The 15362-nt window shown below is 42.8% G+C and overlaps 1 protein-coding gene across 1 annotated transcript in view; it reads right to left on the reverse strand.

Moving 5' to 3' along the window:
• Positions 1-15356, reverse strand: part of AKR1D1 (aldo-keto reductase family 1 member D1) — a 37006-nt gene extending 21650 nt beyond the window's left edge. The window contains exons 1-2 of the mRNA XM_019544707.1: positions 15222-15356; positions 5138-5305 (exon numbers count right to left, since the gene is read on the reverse strand). Coding sequence (XP_019400252.1) covers positions 5138-5305; positions 15222-15314 — 261 coding nt within the window. The 5' untranslated portion in view covers positions 15315-15356. The remainder of the gene's footprint in view (positions 1-5137; positions 5306-15221) is intronic.
• Between the last annotated feature and the right edge of the window lie 6 nt (positions 15357-15362).

Below are 15362 nucleotides of genomic sequence, written 5' to 3' on the forward strand. Positions count from 1 at the left end.
CTTCCCAGTTTGAGAGGCCACAATAGATTGCAGTGGACATGGATGAAGTCAATCTGCACATCATTTGACTACCTATATAAATGGAAGGGCCATGGCTCCCATCTCTTCAGCCCCCAAGAATGAATCTACATAAGCAGATAAATTAATTACCTAATTCTTTATCCACAACTCTCACTAATCTGAACTTGTAGATCTGCTATCATGGAAGCCACTGAATATTTGTTCAGAGATTGGCAAGTTAATTTTAGCAAAAGTTTAGCATATATCAAACTGAATAAATTTGGGAAGTTCTGTTTTGTTTTTGAAGTTTTCGAAGCATATGAGAAGGAAAAGAAATATACTTTCATTGGAAAACTTTGCCTATTCCCACAAAAAATCTGCAGAACCTCTTTAATTTGAGTTAATGATTTAAGAGTCAAGCACTAGGCACAAATAAAATCTTGGGTTTTCTGATGCTGCCAGGGCCACATTTTATTTAAAACTCAAAGCCTCATTGGAAGATCTGCTATGTTGATACTAAGGTGTTGTGAGACAAGGGTGGTTTGAGTCGAAGCAGAACCAAATCCTGTTTTCTAGGACAGAGGTTTTATTTGCAAGTTAAGTTAAGATTATTTTATTAGGGATTATGACTGCTTCTTTCACTGAAGTATCATGCCCAGAAGGAAAACCTGCAGTTTCTATGAAGTGAGGTCAGTTGGTGCATGGCTTGCCTGGGGTAAGACCTTTTTCAGCAGACATCTATTAACAGTTAGGGGTAGTGGTGATGTATTTAAGCTTGCAACAGACTCACATACTATAGTGCTGATACCAAAGAGTTCCTCATAAATTTTATTACACATGTTAAGTCATACAAAAGCCAGTATTAGATTACAAAAAAAGTCAGCAATGTCTTTTACTTGCACACAATATGAAGTGCACTGAATACAAGATAAGATAGCTTGGGATAGACCTATTTTATAGTATGCAGTATTGAATTTAAGCTGTGCTGAACTCTTGCCACTTTTATTGATAAACTTTGGGCTACTGGATTAACCATCACTTACCTGACTCAGAAGGCATGTCCCCACAAGTGGCAACGTGGGAATGTCCATATTTGTGCCACTGCTAGTTGTCCCCAGGGAACACCCCTGCATGTGTGCTCTGGCACAGGGCAAGCTGCCCTGGTTGGGGTAGGGGAGGCTGGGACCAGCACCTGGACTGGCCCCAGCAGCCTTACCTGAAGTCCCAGGGGCTTCTCAGGGCTCCAGCAGCAGTGATCCAGGTACATAGTCTGGCCAGCAGCTGGAGTGTAGCTCTGGCTGGCCAGGCTCTGGTTTCAGGTGGTGCATGCTGCTGTTGCGTATGCCACCCCACTTTTTTCTGGCATGTTTTTTTTTTGATACTGGAATCTCCTGCTGCACTGCAAATTAGTGTGGTGAATGCCTGCCTGTGTGGCACGTATGGTTTGCAGTGCTGCAGATGGGTCTGTGGCACTGCAAACTGCATGTGCATGCCACATATTTAAAATATCTAACTTTGGATGTTGGCTAATATCAAAGGATACCTACACAGGTTGTTACAATGCGACCCTTAGGTCTGTGTAATTCTGTAACAATACAAATGTAGTAAAACTGTTGTAATTTTAACCTTGCTTCCTTCATGAGCAAACTTGGGATGATTTAGTGACACCTGTAACTACAAGATGATGCAGACATAATACTAAAGTGAAAACAGCTGATGAACACGCTGGAGTGGCAGCTCCCCTCCCCTTTTAAAACAGTTAAAGGTACATCTGTTCATATCCTATGAAGGACTAACACGTTGGTCAAAATTTTCAAAAGCACAGGGGGGTGATGAGTGTCCAAACTGATACTTCAAAGGAACCAGATTTTCAGTCAGTCCCATGCACCTACTCCCAGGGATTTCAAGTTTGGCACCAGGAGGTCGCAAGTCACTTCTAACTAAGTCTATGCCAAGACTTTTAGGAGAGATCATTATTCTTTTGGGGGGAAAACAGTGATTTGGTTTTTTTTATATATATATATGAAGAAAAACAGTTTACTGTCTTAAAAATGTTTGAGCGGTCACTTGGTAACAATGCGTTTTTTCCCCGCCCCCAAAATGTCCTTTCTAGCCCAGTGAGATCATACTGTATAAATACTTACTGGTGTATAAGTATTTGCTTTTTTAAAGTGGTAAAAGTTTCTAGGAAAAACCTTGGAGTAATAGCTCTGAATTGTGTTATCTTGGTATACAGAGGCCAAGATTTTGGAAGTGTTATATAAACGGTTTTCACAATTTGTATAAGTTTATAGTATTATCTTCTTCACTGGAACACACACTAATATTTACGTGATAGAAAGCTGCCAGCTGGGTTTGGCTTTCTGTCACATAACATTCCCTGGAAATGCTAATTTTAGCTTAATGGAGGAATAATCTGGGGATGAAAGAGGAGACCAAAAAGGTCTTACTGTATATGCCAAAAAAGTTGTTGGCAATTTTCAGAAAACCTTTGAAATGGTTGGATACCCAGCTACTTTGTCTGATCAACCAGCCAACAGCAAAGACCAAGCTCAAGTGCTGATGATTTCAGTTAGCACATGCTGTATGATTGTACAGAGTAATTATTTCAGTAATGCCACCACTCAGTGAGCCTGTTCTTGTTAGTCACCACTGATGGGTCATTGTTTTAGATGTTTAAGGTTTTATCTGAGCTCCTTTGTGAGGTTGCATAATGAAGCCATCTTTTTTGTGGGATTTCTAATACTTACTATTTTTTGCCCAGTTGGAAACGAGCATAACTTTTTTCCTCTCATGCTGTTGTTGTAAAGAGTAGGCTCCTTTGTTTACTACTGTCTCTTTAATAATGCAAAGAATTAAGGTTAGCCAGATATTTGCTTTTTCTCACTTGGTGTAAAGCTGTGTTTTGGGAACAATGGGGGCAGAGTTTTAGTCCCACTTTTGCTGCAAAGTTCTGAGGAGTTGGAGAAATGCAGAATGACAGCCATAAAAATCTTGGCAACTATGGAATCACTGCAGTATTTCTTTCTGACCCAAGGACTGAGGAAGGATTGTAGTGTAAATCTACTAGCGAACTATTTAAATCTCTAAAATCCAAGCTAATCCTCATTTTATCAAGTAGGGACTAGATACTACATGAGAGAGACAGTTGTAGAAGAGGTCTTCCCAATCTCCTGTTGTTGCACCCAAGGGTCGAACTATTGACCAACAACAGCCACTGTGTCTTTCAACAGAAGTTATATTCTAAATAGGTTTGGGATAACCTTATTAATAGCACTGACCTTCCTTAAGAAGAACTTTCTTTGATTCAATTTAAATTAGATTTTTTTACATGCAGCTTGACAAAGTGCCTTAAATGGTTAAATTAAATTCCAGAATGTTTTGAAGACTTGATGAATGGAGATAGTTGGGACTTAACACAATGTTTCTGTCAAAAGATAGGGATTTCACAAATCTGCAGCTGTCTGAGAGAACTGGTTGGCAGATTTCCTGTTTTTGTGGGTTTTTTTAAAATTATGGTTTTCAAAGTGGAGTCCTATTTTAACATTTGATACAAAGTTTGGGTTTTTTTTTTTTAAAGCTACAGCAATGCAAATGCACTATTAAAAAATTAAAATAAAAAAAAACATTTCCTCAACCCAAAGCAAAGTGTTTGGCTTGTCAATTTTGAGTTATGGTCCTCATTTCAGGGTGGTAAGAATTTTCAGTCTCCAGACCTTTTCCAGAATGGAAGAATGGTTTCCTGCACAGATCTACTGATGACACAAGAAGGAGTTTGTTTCATGTTTCAGCTGAAACTACAGGAATGTTAGTGACTTGTGCCATAATTTTGACAATTTACTTAACCCACAGATTTACATGGTTTTAGGGCTAGTGACCCAGTTTGCAGAGTGCTCAGAGAAAAACTGTTCAGTTTAAAACACGGATTTTACTGACATAGCCTCTTCACCATTCAGAGAAGGCAGAAGGCAGGATAGGATGAAACTTTAGAGACTAACCAATTCAAAGGCATAAATTTTGTAGGCAACAGCTAACTTTGTTAGGCTGTCACCGACAAAAGCTTATGCCTCTCTGAACGAGCTAGTTTCTAAGGTGCCCACCTGACCTCAAGCTAACACAGCTAACTACCTCTCTCTGTTCAGAGAACGGGAGCTATTTGTCTGGCATATTTATAAGGGCATATGTATGGTGTGTCTGACGTTATAATGCTAATGTCTGCCTATTAGATACCCCTCTTTTGGGGTACTAACTCTTGACTCACAGGTCGAACTCAATCACTTTTACTCATACCTAGCATCAATATCTTCCATTTTACTCCTTTTGTTGGTAAAACATTTAAGTTTTTATTTCTTTTACTTTCTAGGAATGAGTAATTTTTAGCAACTTTTTCAAAAGGTAAAAAGTCAAAGGCAAGATAAAGTTTTCCATATGTTAAATACTTTAAACTGTCTTAATCTGAAGTCATACAGAAGGCAAAGGAGGGTGGCACCATGGTTATTCAGAGAGGAAGAAGCTTTTGTAGACAACCTACATCTGCATCTCATTATAGAGATTGTTGCCTATGAAACCTTGCATCTCTCTGAACCAGTTGGTCTCTTAAGGTATCATGGGCACTGGCTTCTGTCTCAATACTTTGAGAGAAAACAAATTCTGTAATGGGATTTGAAATATTGTATAAAATTAGCTATAAAATTCTTTGCCAAAAAAAAGCCCATGTAATGTTCAGACTTTCTTTTCATAGCCCCATGCTTCAAGTGAATTCATGAAGTCTCCCAACAATCTACTCATTCAAACCGGCTCTCAGGCCTACAAAAGCAACTAGCATGCATTTGCAATGCATGGGAAGTGTTACAGTGTGCGTTTCAGTTTAAACTTGAAACAGGATTAACAACAGGCTAAGAGGGTCTGTGTTCTGTGTTTGTGCAGAGTCTAGCACAACTGGATCTGGATCCAAGACTATGGTTCCTAGGCACTATAGGAGGTTCTTAGACAAAAAAAATCCTGAGAAGAGTGGATCTGGAAGAATATCAGAATGCTTAGTTTAACTGACATGTTTACAAAAAGCACGAATGCAGCACACTCACAAAATATAAGTTGCAGGACTAATTAGAGTAAGTAATTTGATGCAATTTCTCACCTTGCCACAATAAAAGATGTCTTCACGCTTTATTTTTCCTTCTGCTATCTTCTCTCGGATGGCCTGCCCCACCTCATGCTCATTTTTATAAACAAAGGCTCCATCAATATGACGATATCCAACATCAATGGCAATTTTCACTGATTCTGCACATGCACCTTTGCAAGTCTGTAATATGCCAAGAGAGATTGTCAACATGGTTCCAATTTCAGACCAGTTTATCTGCATGGGAATGGCATTACAACATACCAAAGAGAGAAAACACAAATATTTATAGTTATAGTTTACAATTCACCAGGTTTGTTTGCTTTCCAGGAACTTAGATTGCAAAAAGTACATGTGGTGGGGACAGGACAGCACAGCAACTGAAAGAGAAATTTATTTGAGACCAGAAAAAAATTAATGTCTATTTCACCACAGAACATAACTGAATCATGCCTAAGTTTCCCCTCATACATATTTTTTTCAGAAGCTGAAAAGCTGATATGACAGTTTTCTTTTTCCATTATCTTTTTCAAATTTAGTGTGAGTTTTGAATAGAGTAGAAACCAAAGAGAAGGAAATGTGGAAACCTCACTGGGCACTTTTTTTGGCTCTGGAAGGCAGTAAAGGAGAGAGATGTCCGAATGTTTTCAAAAATCAAAACTAAACTACCAAATAGAAGACATTTCGGCCTAATCTGTCCAAAAAAAATATCAAGATTTCCCATATACATATAAAAAAAAATCAAGATTTCCCATATACATATAAAAAAAAAACTTGACAAAACTCTCATTTTCTCCACGTGTTCTTGGAATATTTAAAATATATCTACATTGCACTTTGCTGTATAGTGAGGATCTCTGAGCCGGCTTTGCATTACCTGCACTTAGGAGGTTTTAAGTAGTCCAGCCAGGGCAGCACAGAGTTCTGTGTGTGGAGCTTCTTCTCAGGGTAAACTGATTGGCACAGAGCTCTGCCACTTCTGCATCTAGACTGCTTCTAGTACCAGAGTTAATTTGGGTTTCACTCTATTGCTCTGAAGTCTATCATATACATGTATGATTTAATGGGGAGGGGAGAAAAGGCATTTAGATATAGCCTTAGTTCCCCTCATTAAACTCCTCTGGAGTTTAACTGCTTAGAAATTATCCCATAACTCTGGGTTGAGAACAATTTGATCCCCTGTGATTAACATAGCACTTGTGGGCAGCGTATTCACAATCTGGCTAAGTAGTAGTAGTAAGAGAGTTGTAGTTAGCAGTGTTAGTCTGAATTTGATGAAGTGAGCTATCTACTTTGGTTAGTCTGTACAGTGCAAATCGACCCTGCCTTCTAAGTAGTAAACAATATTACTATTAATTTTTAATGGGTTTTTAAGTCTCTGGTGGTTACAGTCTAGGAAGAAAGTAATCTCTGGACATGTCCAAATGAAAAAAGTGCTACATCTTGGCTCTACTTTGAGCCTCCTGTTGCCTGTGAGCAGCTATGATTACTCATCTCTGGCTAAAACTCAGACCAAGTTTGGGTTTGTTTCAGAATAGTTCAGTCTTTTTCCATTTGCCAATTTGGCATTAAAAATGCACCTAAACCAAACTAAGCAAGCTGTTCATTTAAGAGTGAGAGGGGAGAGATAGAGATTATCACTGCTGGTAGCTTTGAATGATGGCTTACTATTGCCACACTTTGTGTAACAAGGGGTGGATCAAAGGATGCACATGTCATTCTGCTGGCACAGTTTAACTTCACCTTTGGACTGTATCTGATGCTTAAATATATATAATATGTGTGTGTTGTAAATATATAAATGTGTGTGTGTGTGTGTATGTGTACGTATATGTATATATGTACGTATGTATGTATATTTAAGTGATGTGAGATTTAGGAGACTTTAAGAACTTCAACATAATTAAATGCAAGAAGTTAGCAATTAGAATTTACCCTAGCTGGTTGAGAACTTGAGGGATGGATAATGGAGCCGAATTTGACTGTTCGGTATAACCCAAAAATGTTTTAGGCACAGAAGATGTACATTCCTTAAGATGTATAGACATGGAAACACTTGCTTAAGTCTTTAAGCAGATGAAGGTCCAAAGGGACAGTCTGTTCCTGCATTGTATATGCCAGGGCACAGGGAAGATGTCATCAGCTAAGAAATCAAAGCTGAAGAGAACAGGTCAAACTGTCTTTTTTTATGATGAGTATAATCAGTCAGTGCTTCAGGGGCACCAAACGGAATAATGGCATATTCAAACACGCACTGTATGCTGTCTAAAGCTGCAAGGGCAGCACTTAATGAAGTCATGAGCCAAAACTGGTATACTTGCAATTGTTGTCCTTTGAAGGTATACATTATTAGAATCATAGAAAAGTAAGGTTGGAAGGGACCTCACGAGATCTTCTAGTACAGTGGTTCTCAACCTTTTTTGTACCAGGACCCCTTTGTAAAGATTGATGGCCAGTCCTGACCCACAGTCCCCCGGCCCTGACGGTGCCCTCACTCCTGACCCACAGTTCCTTGCCCTGCCCCCCCTCGGCCATGCTGGTGCCCCTAATTCCCAACCTGCTGCCTCTGTCCCACTCGAGCCAGAGTGCAGTGGCTGCAGTTGTTCCAGTTCATTCAGGTGGCACTGAAGTGAGTTTGGCCCCAGCATGGGCTGGAGGGAAGAGGAGAGGCCTGTGACACCATCCCCCCCCGCTCTGGGCTGGGGCTGCTGCACCGTGACAGGCAGCCTGGTCATGGCCCCTTCTGCCCCCTGAGAAGCATCTCCTGGTTGCCCTGCCCCTGTGAATATGGGCACTGGGCCCAGTGCAACTGACCCAGCCACACAGCTTCCCCCCTTCCCCCACTGGAGGGGCAGGTGCCTTCCCCTCTAACCTCCCCTGTCCTGATGCAGCCTTGGCACCCAGCCTCCTTCCCTCAGAGCCAGCAGGCACCCCATTCCCCCTCACCCCACACACAGGCAGTCCCCAAGTCCTGGACCTCCAACCCCCATTCCTCATACACTTACCTGTATCCAGCTGCCAGGGCTGCTCCCATGACCCTGCCTGGCTGGATGCCAGCCACATGCATGTGCGTGCACAGATGCACAGGCGCCTGATACCTCCAATTGCCCCAGGCAGCTCCTTGCAGGCTGAAATGCTGCCAGCCTGCAAGGGGAAACCCATGCTTTCCCACGTTTTTCTGGGACTTGCTTGTGACCCTTTCAAATATTTTTGCAATCTGGCTAAGTAGTAGTAGTAAGAGAGTTGTAGTTAGCAGTGTTAGTCTGAATTTGATGAAGTGAGCTATCTACTTTGGTTAGTCTGTACAGTGCAAATCGACCCTGCCTTCTAAGTAGTAAACAGTATTACTATTAATTTTTTAATGGGTTTTTAAGTCTCTGGTGGTTACAGTCTAGGAAGAAAGTAATCTCTGGACATGTCCAAATGATCCACTTTTGGGTTGACCCACAGGTTGAGAAACACTGATCTAGTACAACCCCTTGCCCAAAGCTTAAATAACCATAGAAAAATGATTTTATACAAAGGTTTATCTAACTTATTCTTAAAACTACACAAACAACCCTGTCACACATTTACCAGGCATATTACCCCAAAACACCAAGAATACCCTAACCTGCCACAGGCAAAGCAGGGGGGACAAGGACACTGTCAATGTCCAGCCACTGCAAAGATAGGAAGTAATTGTTAAAATGCACTCCAGAAATGCAAGGAAGAGGAGCTAGAATATACTGCAGATAGTTTCTAGGGTGAAATTCAGATTCTAAGCTGACTAGCAAGCCAAGAGAATTTAGAATTCATGAATTCATTCAGTTCTCATTTCTTCCAGAAGATTGAGCAATCTGGCTGTGCAACCTCAAAGTTTACACTAAGCAGGGTTTCCACCTAGAACTCAGGAAATTAAAAATGACTCTCTCAGCTGGTGGTGTGGGGCTCTCCATCACTGTTATATGTCCCCTTCCCTTCCCCGCCCCCACTGTTGGCAAGCTGATAGAAACCAAGGAATACAGAGCTGCTCAGCCTGTGTAAGCTTCAGGTTGGCTATGTTGATTGAGATCAGTTGTAGCATCTTTAGTATAGATTTGCATAGCACTATTTTTTCAACAAAGAGTAATTTTCCTGAAAAATGAAAGTTCTTTTTGGGGCAGGGGACAGAAACTATTGCTGGTAAAAGTTTTTTGGGGGTTTTTTTGGACCAAAAAAGGACCATATTTTTAAAGTTACATTTTATTTTGATCTTATGAAATGAAACATTGCATTTAATTGGCAAAAAATTTGTTTAGATGATTTAAAAATATTTTGAAATAGCATTTTTCATTTTAAAAAGTGACCTAAATGTTTAAATGTTTTTTAAAAAAGCTGAAAAAACAAAAAACCACATTTTTGCTTGGGTCAAAAGAAATTAAATTGTCAACAAATTTTTCCCCTTTTGATAAAAAGACTAAAATTTCAGCTTCAGTTTGACTTTAAATAAGTTCAGGTTGATTCCTGCAGCTTTAGGCACTAGGAATGAATAGAAATATTTTTTTAGGTGCCTGAGACAGTGACATACCTTTCTTTCCTTGATGACCACCTGAAATTCTGGCTATCAGGCCTGAAGACCTGATATCTAGGGGAGAGGCAAGAGTAGGCTGAAGAAGTCAGGAATATTTCCTGTTATTAGAGGAACTACTGGAAAAAAAGTGAGGAAGATGGAGGGATTAAATTCCGAGTCTGAGAAAGTGTCAGTCTCCTTTGCCAAGATCAGTTCACAGTCTTTGGAGAACAATTTTCTGGGTAGTCAACAGTTTGAGTTTTAGTAATAGCTTTTGTAATAGATAATGATACAAAGTTTCCATACAAGAAAGCTGGGCAGGGGAGGAGGGGATGTTATTCTCCTTCCCCAAACCAAAAAATCATTTTCGTTTTCAGAGGATTACACATATACCAGCAAAATTTACTGGTATTTATCAATGCATTATTTGTTTAGCAATAACTATGGGGCCCCACTGATTACAGTTCTTATTTTTGTTATACTTGTTCTTCCTTGTTTCAACTCCACTTTCTTACCTTTAAGCAGGAAGTCTGGGGTGACTCTTCTGCTCTATTTGTGATTAGCTTTCCAGATGATATGTGAGGTGTCTCCTTTATTCTGCCCATCAAGCTGTAGCTACTTATGTAAGTGGTACTACATCTGCAGCTCATGGACCAGATCCAGCCTGTGGAGCCATGTCATTGGGCCATGGGACTTTTCTCACAAGCCTGGAAATTTGGCAGTGGTAGCAACATTATTTGCTTCCAGAGTTGTGGCAATTAATGCTACCATGATACCCCCACTGCCAAATTTCCAGATTGCCCCAGTGCACTGCATTGTACCTGCAAACTGACCCTACAGGCAGATCCATACAGGGCTGGATAAGTTGAGCACTGCTAGGTTGAGCCTAAATTTCTTCCCCTGTATTTGCTTATACCATCAGAACTAGTCCTTTTGCTGTGTCTTTTAAACATAGTTACACTAGTCCCCATTTACTGGATTTCCTCAAATCTAAGATGAGTAATGGCAAATGGAGGCCCCTCATTTTAAATTCACAGAGTGGATGGGAGTGCAGAGGGGCCAGAGTCAGATCCACAGCAACTGCTTACCCCCTGCTTCATTTGCCCTGTGCAGCTTTTGCCTCCCCCTTTTCCTCCTGCTTTCCTCCTTTCCACACACCCCTCCTCCTTACTGTCAGGCACAGTTTGGTTCTGGCTCAGGCTGGAGTCTCTCCCATGCACAGAGTCCAGGGAAACTGTCCCCTGGTTGGCCAGTCAACAGTGTGGTCACTGCTGCAAGGCCTGGCAAGGGCTGCACTTCAAAGGCTAGGGACAGAAATTACACATAAACTAATATAGGTAATCAGAAACTGGCTTGAATCTGCAATCTAAGAGAAGTTCAGTGCACATAAACCATCTTCCAAATGTCTGAAACTGATTTAAAATAAACCTGGATGGATGTAGTATCAGACTTAACTGACTTAGGGTAAATCAGTTTATTGAACTTCTGTCCTAGATCCCTTCCAAATTCAAGTTGGCTCACAGTCCCCCGGCATCCCAGGATGCTTTGCACCACCCCTGCAAAACCTCTCTTGCAGGGTGGGTGGGCTAGCCTTGGCCCAAGCTGCCTGCTCCAGCAGAGCAGGGAGGTGTGCTCTAGTGCCCCCCCATCTTCTGGTCTGGGCTATTTCTGGAAAGTGGATGCATTTCTGGAATCAAAAGGGAATGTCTGTTCACTTGCTTATTGGTTCAATCTACACAGCTTAGACTAACCTGCAAAGATTGAAATGATTCAGTCTCTGGCTTTTTGACTGTCTGTACTTAGACCGAGTGCTGTGTTTCAGGGAGGAAATATTGCTTGAGTAGCATCTTACTATAATGGGGTGGGGAGGGAGAGACCAAGGAGCTGGAAGTAGGGAGGAAACAGGCTGGGCGGGGGAGGTCAAGAAGGCTGCAGGAGAAAGAAGTGTGAAGGGGTAGAGGGCAAGGGGGCCACTTGCCCCCCCCCCCAACTACCTGACCTGCCCAGTCACTGCTTTCCCTGCTGTAGCAGTGTGGGGGGGGGGGAGTAGATGACAAATTCAAGACAATGTTCCAACAATTAAATTCTATACCTGGAAAATTTTAACAAATTTATAAATTTTCAATATACAGAAGCCAATTCTTGGGGGGTTGTTTTAAATTCAGGGTCATCTTGGATTAGATTAAATACGGTACTATGTTGGTCAGGAGCTGAAGGCAGATCCAGCCAAAGGAGAATTAACAGATCTTGTCACATCTTGTTTCACTTAGTTTTGAGTTGCATCAGTGCTGCCAGCTTCACACAGACTGGCAGCAGCTAGGAGCTCAGGAGGTAACACTTAAGGCAATGGTGCTCAACCTTTTGACCTTAGGGGTGCAGCCAGTCTGCAGGCCAGATTGAGCCTCTCATGCCAGAATCTGGCCCTGGGACTCAGCACCCCTTACCTTGCCTCAGTTGCTAGGAGCATAGCAGGCTTTGGTCCCAGGAGGCCTGATACTGCCCCCTCTCACTCCAGCATGCTAGGAATGGATCCCAGGGACAGGCGCTGCCCCTGCCCTGCCCTGCCCCTCACAATGGGATTGAGCCCTGGGGCCTGGCACTGCTTCTGCCAGACCCTGCATGCTGGTGGGACTGGGCACCAGATCTAGCATGTAGGTCCCAGGGTTCCCGACAGATCTGCAGACCTGGATGTAGGAGGGGCAGTGCCACCACTTTCCTGCCACCAAATTTCCAGACCTGGGTGGAACCCCATGGGCTAGGTGACATGGCTTAATTGGTTGAATCTGGCCCGCAAGCTGGGGGTTGAGCACTCTTGACTCAGGCTACTCAAGACTGTTCCTTTCCCTAATCTGGCCCACGCAGTGGAATCCTGCCACTGCAGTTGAAGAAGGGAGGCCTGGAGGAGGACTCCGAGTTGATGGGGATAAAAGAGCTATCTTTCAAAAGAATTTCATGTTAGGCACCACACACACTGTGGTGGCCAAGCTATGGATAAAATAATCTAGTTCTAACCAATCATTTACAATTCAAAGTAGTTATTTAGGAATCTTAGCTAGCTGTAGGAATGAGAAAGTAGATATATCCAGAGACTCAAAATCTCCCCCACAGTAGTCCTGAAGTTGCAAACAGGTTTTCACATTAAGGTTTCTAGAAGCCTAACTGTCTTTCCTTTGCCTGTTTTTGGATTTAAGTTGGTAAAACAAGTGTCTGAGAAACTGAAGCTGGGTAGAAAACAGTGTTTGTTTAAGCAAAATGTTGTAGGGAAGTGCGGCTGAGTCCACAAAGTCAGAGGATAAGGGAATATTCTTAGAATTGTTTAATATTGTAAAGCAGAAACTGTCCTGTACATCTTTTTCTTGGAAAATGCAACCAGCAGAATATATCCAACTTTTTTGCAGGAAGATCTGGCTGTTGTCCCCAGGAAAGGAAATACTGGCAGACCTCAATCAGAAAGCAAAACCCGGAGAATGATCCCTACAAAAGCTAACAAAGATCAGTAACAATGCAATGAAGGGTGCTGCTGGTTGCACGTTCTGTGTGTAACCCACTCTGATGTGTAAGCCATAAGAAAAACAATAAGGGAATTGCTATGCTAGACTACAGCATTGTTCCATCTACGTTGTCTCTGACAGCAGATGCTATCAAATGCCACAGGATGGAAAGAGGGAGCCCATTACTTTCCCTGGTTCTTGTACTGTACTATGCTCTAAATGGTTGGGAGAAAGGATTTATTATCTAAACTGACAGGCCATCAGCTTACATCCTAACGTGCAAGATTAGGCAAGATTCCAGTACATTTTGCTCTTCTTTCTGCAGGTGATCAAAGCTATAATCATTTTACAGTAGCCCTTCACTTCACTAAGCAGCCACACAAAACAAAGCTGTCTAATCTTTGTAGTTTTAAAGGGATTATTTTAGATAGCCTCTCTAAAAATGAGAACTGGGAGTATCAATTAAAATAGCAAAGCACTAATGAGAAAACATATAGGAAATAACAGGATTAAAGAGAGAGAAACTTGACATACACTCCAGTGAAGAGGAACGTTCTTTGCTACCCACAGCCTGGCTGATAATGAATCAACACATTCCCTCCAAATTACACATTATGAAAATGAAAAACAAAAACCTGTTGCACAGAGGATTTCCGGTTTCCTGTGAGGGATAAATTTGTATTCTCTATTCTATATCCAGTTGATGGGAAAATCCTCTGTGACCTAGTGAAATCTTTTCAACAAGACTATCCTCATACCACCTCACTTTTCAGTTCTGTTCTGGCCATTACCAAGTGTTTTGATAGTCTACACAAATCCTGACTCCCTGCCACAGACATCTCGGTGTGGCTCCTACTTTACCAGGCTGGTCTATCTGGAAGACATTTGGAAGGTTCATGCTGAAGATTCAAGCAGCATTTCAAACATCTAACAAGCAGTTAATCAGAGTTTCCAGGTTGCTCTCTTTGATTAATAGAGCATCCTGCTTTGCCACAGCATTGTGTGGTTAGAAAATATGATCTTGTTTCCACTTACCATTAAGCAGCTATCACCAGCATTGGGTATTAAGAAGTGTGGGAACTCTTATCACCGCTCGCATTCTTTCTATTAGTGTGTTGGCCTGAAATTTCCCCTTAGATTAAGATCACACCTCTTATTCTGCAAATAGGTGCATAAACCTGTTCTTCTCAGCTAAGGAAATCTGCTTTAAGTCTCCAAACTAGGAGCACTACTGTTGGGTGCACAAGGGTGTTGCTTACTCCCCCTTCTATTGTGCTTAACTTGATGTTTTTACTTTGTAGGCATGTGCCACAGGGAAGCTACAACTGTTGGCCAGGTAAGCAGAAAAGAAAAGAAGAGAAAAGAAAGTTTGGTTCAGGCATATTTTAATGGCAGGGGAGCTACAGATCTTCACTCCAGTTCTGTTACAATGGGGCACCGGATTGTACCCATGGTTTCTCCACTACTTCTTCAAACAGAAGAAACATTCCTCAAAGGACAGATAATAGTAAGAGTCCACCAACCAAGGTCGGGGGAAATGGCTAAGTAGTTCAGGCAAAGCGTGCAGACAGGCAGAATGGGTAGGCTTCAAGGTACTGGATACAGCAAGGGTAAGCAACAAGCTGAGGGGATGTGCAGCAGGGACATTGAGGAACAAAGCCCCTTTGGCCCCGCTCGGCTGCTGCTGGCCAGATGCTCTGGGCGCCACAGCAGTCAGGATGCAGAAATCTGGGGCTTTGTTGCAGGAGCATGCCTTTTGAAAGTGCCTCAGCCTGGCGGCAACATGGGCCAAGTCCTTCCCCAAAGCCCCCCCCCCCCCCAAATCTCAGCCTTTAGCTCAGTGCAGCCGTTCTGCCTGCCTCCGGCGCCCGCTGGCACATCTTCTGCCCAGAGAGCACAGGTGGCACGGCCTCGCGCTTGCCTCCCTCGAGGGTTGGGCCGGGCTGCCAGGACCCGCAGCCAGGGTGCCCAGATAACCCCCTGGCACCAGGGCCGGGCTCTCCCCCGGCCCGGGGGCCCCAGCCGGCCGGGCGCTGCCAGCTGCACCCAGGCGGCGGGGGGGGGGGCCGGCACTGACCTGCTTGGGGTCGGAGTAGGTGCCGAGCCCGAGGAGCGGGATGCTGTTGCCGTCGCTCAGGGCCACGCGGTGGCTTTCGGCCGTCAGGCTCATGCTGGCCGGCGGGAGCGGGAGCGGGAGCGGGGCTCGGCGGTGCGGCGC

Source organism: Crocodylus porosus, unplaced genomic scaffold (genome assembly GCF_001723895.1).
Source record: "Crocodylus porosus isolate Cpor-Errol unplaced genomic scaffold, CroPor_comp1, whole genome shotgun sequence".
Lineage (NCBI taxonomy): Eukaryota > Metazoa > Chordata > Crocodylia > Crocodylidae > Crocodylus > Crocodylus porosus.